Source organism: Hyaena hyaena, unplaced genomic scaffold, assembly GCF_003009895.1.
Source record: "Hyaena hyaena isolate Hyena2069 unplaced genomic scaffold, ASM300989v1 scaffold_505, whole genome shotgun sequence".
Classification (NCBI taxonomy): domain Eukaryota; kingdom Metazoa; phylum Chordata; class Mammalia; order Carnivora; family Hyaenidae; genus Hyaena; species Hyaena hyaena.
The window spans coordinates 917,784-926,374 of NW_024081134.1; the positions used below are offsets into that span (position 1 = coordinate 917,784).

Sequence of the window (8,591 nt, forward strand, 5' to 3'; positions counted from 1 at the left end):
GAGAAGTGCTGCCATCTTAACAATATTAAGTATGCCAATTAATGAACATGGGATATCTTTCCATTTACTTGGGTCTTCTTTAACTTTTTCAACAATTCTTTCTCATTTTTAGTGTACAAGTCTTGTACTCTTTGGTTAAATTTAAGTATTTTACCATTTTTGATAATATTGTAAATGGAATTATTTTTCAAATATCTTTTACAGACTAGCCACTGTTCGTGTATAGATACACAGCAGACATTAAGAAGGACTTGTTTCTGCCATTTCCTCTTTGTTTTCTATATGTCCTATAGACAACTTTGTTGAACTCTTGTTAGCTCTACCAGTTTTTTTGTGTGTGGATTTTTTGAGATTGCCATGTATAAGATCATGTAATGTGAATGAAGTCTTAGTTTTTCCTTTCTGATTTGGAAGCCATTTCTCCCCCTTCTTTTTACTTAATTGCACTAGTTAGCCCTTCTAGTACAATGCTAAAGTAGCAAAAAGTGGCAGTTAAAGGAAGTTTTCTTCCATTCCTTTTTTGTCCTTTTATAGTGTTTTTACCATAAAATGGTGTTGAATTTTGTCAAATACCTTTTCTGCACCAATAGAGATGACCATTGGTTCTCATTCTTTTTTCTATTAATATGGTATCTTACATCGACTGATTTTCATATTTTTTGTAAGTTTATTTATTTAGAGAGAAAGAGAGAGAGGGAGCAGGGGAGGGGCAGAGAGAGAGGGAGAGAGATCTCAAGCAGACTCCACATCATCAGTATGGAGACTGACGCAGCCTTAAACCCAGGAACCATGAGATCATGACCTGAGCTGAAATCAAGAGTTGGATGCTTAGCCAACTAAGCCACCCAGGAGCGCCCATATTTTTTAAGTTTTTGTTAAGTAATCACTACACCCCATGTGGGGCTCAAACTCATCATGAGATCAAGAGTCACATGTTCTTCTGACTGAGCCAGCCAGACACTCCTGATATTCATATTTTAAACTACCCTTGCCTTCTTGGGATAAATCCTACTTGTTCATGGTATATAATTCTTCTAACATGCTGCTGGATTTACTGTGCTAGTATTTTGCTGAGTATTTCTGCATCTATATTCATAATGGATAGTAATCTATGGTTTTTGTTTCTTGTGATGTCTTTGTTTGATTTTGGTATGAGAGTAATACTGGCTATACACAATGAGTTAGGAAGTTACGTCCCTTCTATTTCTTTGAAGAGTTTAAGAAGAACTGGTGTTAATTCTTCTTCAAGTGCTTGGTAGCATTTGCCAGTGAAGGGATCTAGTCCTGGACTGCATTTGTTTGGAAGTTTTTAAATTATTGATTCCATATCCTCAATTGTTATAAGTCTATTCAGATTTTCCATTTCATCTTGGAAATGTGTTGTGTTGCTAGAAATTTGTCCATTTATCTAGTTTTTAGGCATATAATTGTTCACTGTATTCTCTTATTTTTTTAATTTCTGTAAGGTCAGTAGTAATGGTCCCAATTTCCTTCTTAATTTCAGTAATTTGAGTCTTATCTCTTTTTTAGTCTAGCTAAAAAGTTTGTCAATTTTGTTGATCTTCTAAAAAACCAGTCTCTGCTTTCATTCTTTTTTTCTACTCTCTGTTTTATCCCACTCCAATTTTTGTTACTGCCTTCCTTCTGTTTGTTTAGTTAGCTCTTCATTTTCTCATTTAAAAAAATTTTTTAATGTTTAATTTTGAGAGAGAGACAAAGCAGGAGGGGCAGAGAGAGAGGGAGACAGAATCTGAAGCAGGCTCCAGGCTCTGAGCTGTCAGCACAGAGCTGATGCAAGGCTCAAAGCCATGAACTGCGAGATCATAAGCAATTAACCAACTGAGCCACCCAGGTGCCCCCATTTTCTCATTTCTTAAGGTATAAAGTTTAAGTTACTGTTTGAGATATTTTTTTTTTATTAATGTGTTTACAGCTATAAATTTTTCTCTGAGCACTGCTTTCTCTGTGTCTCATACGTTTTGGTATATTATGCTTTCATTTTCATTCATCCCAAAGTATTTTCTATTTTTTTTCTTTGTGATTTCTTCTCTGACTCATTGGTTAAAGTCTTATCTAACGTCCACATATCCCAATATTGTGGAATTTCCAAATTTCTTTCTGTTATTGATTTCTAATTTTATTAGCTGGTTGCAGTGAATAGTATATATAATTTCAATATTTTTAAATTTATTGAGAACTCTTTATATCATGATATGTAATATATCTTAAAGAATGTTCCATGTACACATGAGATGAACATGTATTTCACTGTTGTTCGGTACAGTGCTATATCGATGTCTATTGGGTCTAGTTAGTTTATAGTGTTGTTCAAGTCTTTCATTTCACTGCGGTTTCAAATTCATCTTTTGTCTAATTTTTCTATCCATTATTGAAATGGCATGTTGAAATTTCCTACTATTATTGTTGAACTATTACCTCTCTTCAATTCTGTCAGTTTTTGCTTCATATATTTTGGGGCTCTGTTATTAGATGAATATAAGTTTATAATTGTTATATATTCTTAATAAACTGAACTTCTTTTATTATCATATAATGTAATTATCTCAAAAATTTTGTCTTGGGGCACCTCTGTTGGTTAATTGTCCAACTTCAGCTCAGGTCACTCATAGTTCATGAGTTCAAGCCCCACATCAGGCTCTCTGCAGTAAGCACAGAACCCGCTTTGGATCCTCCAACCTCCTGCCCCCCGCCGCCTCCCAAAAATAACATTTAAAAATTTTTTTTTAATTTTTTATCTTAAAGTATATTTTGTCTGATATTGGTTTAGCTACTGCATCTCTCTTCTGGTTCTGATTTGCATGAATATCTTTTTCCATACTTTTACTTTCTATTTCTTTGTGTCTTTGTATCTAAAATGAGTCTCTTATAGGGGCGCCTGAGTGACTCAGTCCTTTGGGCGACTGACTTCTAGATCTCACAGTTTGTGGGTTCGAGTCCCGTGTTGGCTCTGTGCTGACAGTTAGCTCAGAGCCTGGAGCCTGTTTCAAAGTCTGTGTCTCCCTCTCTCTCTGACCCTCCCCTTCTCACCCTGTCTCTCTCTTAGAAATAAATAAAAAATGTTAAAAAAAAAATTTTAAATGAGTCTCTTATAGACAGCATACGACTGAACTATTTTTTAAATCCATCTGCCAAGCAATGCCTTTAACTGGAGAGTTTAATCTATTTACATTTAAATAATTAGTGGAAAGGAAGGACTCATTTCTGCTATTTCCTATTTGTTTTCTATATGCCCTTTTTTGTCATTATTTCCTACAGTAATTATGTTAGGTATTTTCTAGTACACCATTTGATTTCCTTCTCACTTCTTTTATTTTTTTTAGTTATATCTTAGTGATTAACAATTATATTTAACATCTTAATTTATAGCAATCTTGTTTCAATTAATACCTAGATTGGTAAACTAGATTGTTTATAAGTATACAAAATTTTGCTCCTTCCTCCCCACCTAATGCTGTTATTGTCACAAATTACATTTTTATATACTATATGTCCATTAACATAGATTTATAATTATTGTTTTACATTGTTGTCTTTTAAATCCTATTGAGAGGGGTGCCTGGGTGGCTCAGTCAGTTAAGCGTCTGACTTTGGCTCAGATCATGATTACATGGTTCATGGGTTTGAGCCCCGCATTGGCCTATGTGCTGATGGCTAGCTCAGAGCCTGGAGCCTGCTTTAGATTCTGTATCTCCCTCTCCCTCTGACCCTCCTCTGCTCATGCTGTCTCTCTCTTTCAGAAATAAATAAAACAGTAAAAAACAAATTTTAATCATATTGAGAAAAAAGAATTGCAAACCCAAAATATGTTAATATTAACTTTTATATTTGCCTATGTAATTGTGTTCGTTTTACTGGTGTTCTTTGTTGCTTTGTGTGGAGTCAAGACTGTCTAATATCCTTTAACCTAAGGACTAAAAAACTCCTTTTAGCATTTTGTATAATATAGGTCTACTACCAATGAGCTCTCTCAGTTTCTGTTTATCTGGGAATGTCTTAATTTCTCCTTTATTTTTGAAGGATAGGTTTGTTAGATATAGAATCCTTAGTTGACAGTTTTCTTTCAGAATTCTGACTTTGTCATCCTACTGCCCTCTGGCTTCTATGGTTTCTGATGAGAAATCAGCTGTTAATCTTATGGAGGATATCTCATACATGATAAGTCACTTCTCTTGCTGCTTTCAAGAATCTCCCCTTGTCTATGGTCTCAATGTGGTGTCTCTGATTATATCTTACTTGGGGTTCAGAGTTTCATGATCTTTATTTCTAGATTTACTTCTAATTTTTTTTCCTAGATTTCTTTCTAGATTTCTAGATCTCTATTGATATTCTCTAATGGTAAAACATCCTTCTCATGATTTCCTTTTGTTCTTTGTACATGGCTTCCTCTACCTCTTTGAGCATATTTAAAATATTTGATTTAACGTTTTTGTCTAGAAAGTCCAAAGTCTGGGCTTCCTCGAAGACAGTCTCCATTCATTTCCTTTCTTTTCTGTGTATGGGACATATTTTGTTTCTTTCTATGTCTTATAATTTTTTTGTTGAAAACTGCAAATTTTGAATATTATAATCGAGCAACTCTAGAGATCAGATTTCCCCTCCTCCTCATGGCTTGCTGCTGTTGCCTGTTATAGTTGTTTACTCGTTTAATGACCTTTCTGAATTTTGTAAAGTTTGTATTCCTTATCATATATGACCAGTGAAGCCTCTGCTCCATTAGCTTATTCATCAGCCAGTGATGTGATGGAGATTGCCTTAAATACCTGGAACCCAAAACAAAACAAGAAATCCAAGTCTTTGCAGATTGGTTCTGTGTGTTGGGCCACACCTTCAACATTCAGTCGGGCAGTTTATAATTGTCTTAGGCTTTACTTTCTGTTTGTGCCGAACCTGAAATTTATACAGACATGAGAGCTTAGGGCCTTCTTAAGTCTTTTCTGAGAATGTGCCCAACCTTAGGTATGTGTGGGACACTTGAGATTCCCAGAAATATGTGGGAGCTTTTCAAAGCCTTTACTTCCCAAAGTATCTAGTTCCCCAACCTTTCCTCACAAGCTTTCTGATTTGTCTATTGTTTGCCCCAGCTGTTATCCCTTGCCTCCAAGGCAGCAGGGACTAATGCATTTGCCTTTAAATGTTTTCAACAAATGTCCCCCAGTGTAGCTGTGTCAATGCTGGGAGAGTTCAGAATTAAACCAAATAAAGGCAAGCCCTTTAAGTTGGTCCTTCAGGGAACACCAGACAGGTCAAAATAAACAAACACAATTCTTTAAGAATAAAATCCATTCCACTTCCTCTGGTAGTTGGAACCTATATCCAGAATGCAGACTTTTTGTCTTCAAGGCTGCCTCATTGAGCTAGGGAGTGGGGAATGGAGGCATTATAAGTTAAAACATCACAAAGCTCTGTTATAGAAATTTGGCTTTTTTTTTTATTGATTAAGCATTCTCCAGGATGTTATAAACTTTTGATTAGTTTCCAGGGTTTCAATAAAGCTGATTCCTGCTTTTGGAGTTCCCTACACTGCAATTTTGCTCCACCTTGGGAAGGTCTTACTAAGGATAATGTATCTTGCAGGGTAGTTGTTGAGGGATATAGGGGACAACGTTAAATTCACATTATGCAGGAAGCATTTCTTGATTAACCCTAACTAGAACTGTATTTTTACTCCTGGCATTTATTTAGTATCAGATTAACGCTTACAATCTGTCCCACTTAAATATTAACTTATGATTTTACATTTTGCCTTTTCAAAATGTAGAATTGATATAAAAAGCTATAAAAAATAAATGTTCTTAACATGAAAAAAAAGTTAGAGCTACATTTCATTTATTTTGAATCCTCTTCTCATGCCTCTAATCCCATTAGCAACTAAAGTTCGCAGAACTGAATGCTTTAAATGACTGAAATGAAAAATAATATTAAAACAGGTGACATAAGTATTTTAGTACTCTTTAACTATCAAGTATTATAACCAATTAGATCAGCATTCTCCATTTAAAAAAGTATTTCTAGGATAATTTCTATTCAAAAGCATAGATAAGCTTGTAATTTAGGAAGCAAAGTACAGATGTCAGTGAACACTGCAAATTTGTCTCTAGTATGCAAAAAAAGAAAGAGGACTGCTAATGACTCCAAGTGTCTTAGTAATAGACAAAGATAACATAAAATCATTTGCCTGGGTTTCCTTCAAAACAAACTTACTTTCCATATATGTCAAACTTACTCATTGTTTAATTCTAAAGCTTGATAGGCTGCTTTGATTCGAGCTGGAGGATTTCTTTCCCTCCATGCCTTCTGCATAACTGTAGGAAAAATATTTCAAAAAGGAGATGAGATGGTAAACATAAGTAATCTTACTCAAAACATATGAAGAATGAGCTACGAAAGTAAACAAAACTTTAAACATGTTCTTAAACATAAGAAACAAGAAATTGGGGTGTTAGTTCACATTAACCTTATGAGAAATTTACATTAAATTTGGAAGCTTCACAAACAATAAAAATATATTCTTTCTCTGATTTAAGTAACAACATATAAAGCTTTTAATCCAGTTATTGCATCATTATTATATATGAACACTTATATTTCTAAATGCATACGGAGTCTGAGTGACATCAAATCATAATCAATATGAAATATTCTAGTTTTTTATCACTTTGCAAAGAGTCTATGGAACTGTTAAAAATATACAAAACACTTTTAAAAAGGCTTTGTCTAATCAATGATCCAATCCAAGAACAATGTTTGAATTTGCATTTTGTATGAAAAGATGGAAAAGGTAATTAATTTAGAATATTGTACATTTATGGAAAATGTCTGTCTCTATCAAGATTCAACAAAATCCTGAAGACCTCTCTAGGACAACAATATTAATTTTGCTACCAATTACTGTACCAAAATGAACATTTCATAGTAATAAATACTAAATAAAATTTCATGCTAAACAATAAGTTTCTTAAAAATTAAACAAACAAATAAACAAAGTAGATTCATGAAACTATCTGGCGTATCTCAAGTTTGATAAGAGAAATAGAGAATCTATGAATGTTGCTTTTGGAACAAAACCTACAACTGTCCAGAAAGAATAATGTGGAAAATGTTTGAGTTTTCCTTTGGAAACAAAATATTAGTCTTGGCTTAGAAAAGAAGACAATATATTCTACTTGTGTAACAAAAATACATTTCTCATATCAAATATGTCACCAGCTGGCTGACAGCTAATGCTTCCTGAACTTGACAAATTGATGGAAGTCAGCACCCATCTGATAATAACTAGGTAAAGAATAGCATTTTGTTGAAACATTAAAATATTACATAAAAATAAAGAACAATATTAGACTTGCCAGTTTTAATGATGGGGCTTTCCTTTAATTTATATGATATTTACAAATCAAATTTTGATGCTGAATCTTTATTAACATTTTAAATGGTTATTTGGTATTCTAGCATACTAGAATTATTTAAGCAATTCTTTTGAATTATTAAGTTACACTCAATTTTTTTTGTTAATTATAGAAATGTTGTAATATCCATCTTTCAACGTCTACCTTTGCATACTTGACCAAATATTTCCTTTCTAGAAGTGGAATGGTTGGTTAAATGGTCAGATATATACTCCCAAACTATTCTCAATAGGATCATATTAAATTACGTTCTCTCAGACAGTGGAAAAGAGAGACAGAGAGAGAGAGAGGCTGACTGCTTCCCTAATTAGCAACACTGAGAAGTAACAATCTTTGCTAATTTAATATGTGGAAACTATCTCATCTTCGTTTGCATTTCTTTTTTTAATTTAATTATTTTTGAGAGAGAGACAGAGGGAGGCAGGGGCAAGGGACAGAGGATCTAAAGTGGGCTCTGGTGCTGAAAGCAGAAAGCACAACCCAGGACTCAAACTCATGAACAATGAGATCATGACCTGAGCTGAAGTGGCTTAACAGACTGAGCCACCCAGACGTCCCTGCATTTTTTAAATTTCTACGAAGGTCATCTGATCTACCTTTAAGCATTTGTTCTTATTCTTATTATGTTTTCAACAGTCTACCCAGCCTTTCATGATTAATCCTCACAACCAATGCAGTTCCAAGCTAAAAGGGAAAGGGGAAATAAAGCTTTAGAAGAATAATTTGTATTTCTTTCTTCAAAAAGGCTTAGGAATAATATATAGGAAATGCTGACTTAGTATTCAACTGTCCTCTTTAAGAGATCTTGATGTGCCTGGGGCGCCTGGGTGGCTTAGTCGGTTAAGCGGCCGACTTTCGCTTAGGTCATGATCTCGCGGTTCGTGGGTTCGAGCCCCGCATCGGGCTCTGTGCTGACTGCCGGCTCGGAGCCTGGAGCCTGTTTCAGTCTGTGACTCCCTCTCTCTCTGACCCTCCCCTGCTCACGCTGTCTCTCTCTCTCTCTCTCCTAGAAATAAATAAAAAAATATTAAAAAAAAAAAAAGAGATCTTGATGTGCCTAAAAATAACACAAGCAATTAACAATTTAATCAAATTAATCTATTTTTTTTAAATATTTTTATTTATTTCTAGGAGAGAGAGAGAGACAGCGTGAGCAGGGGAGGCTCA

General features: G+C 34.4%; 1 protein-coding gene across 3 annotated transcripts in view; it reads right to left on the reverse strand.

The window, feature by feature from the left end:
• ST7L (suppression of tumorigenicity 7 like) overlaps nucleotides 1–8,591 on the reverse strand; it is a 66,122-nt gene that overhangs the window by 41,542 nt on the left and 15,989 nt on the right. For all 3 annotated transcript variants that reach the window (XM_039254917.1, XM_039254916.1, XM_039254915.1), the window contains exon 6: nucleotides 6,245–6,323. In XM_039254917.1, the coding sequence (XP_039110848.1) occupies nucleotides 6,245–6,323 (79 nt within the window). The remainder of the gene's footprint in view (nucleotides 1–6,244; nucleotides 6,324–8,591) is intronic.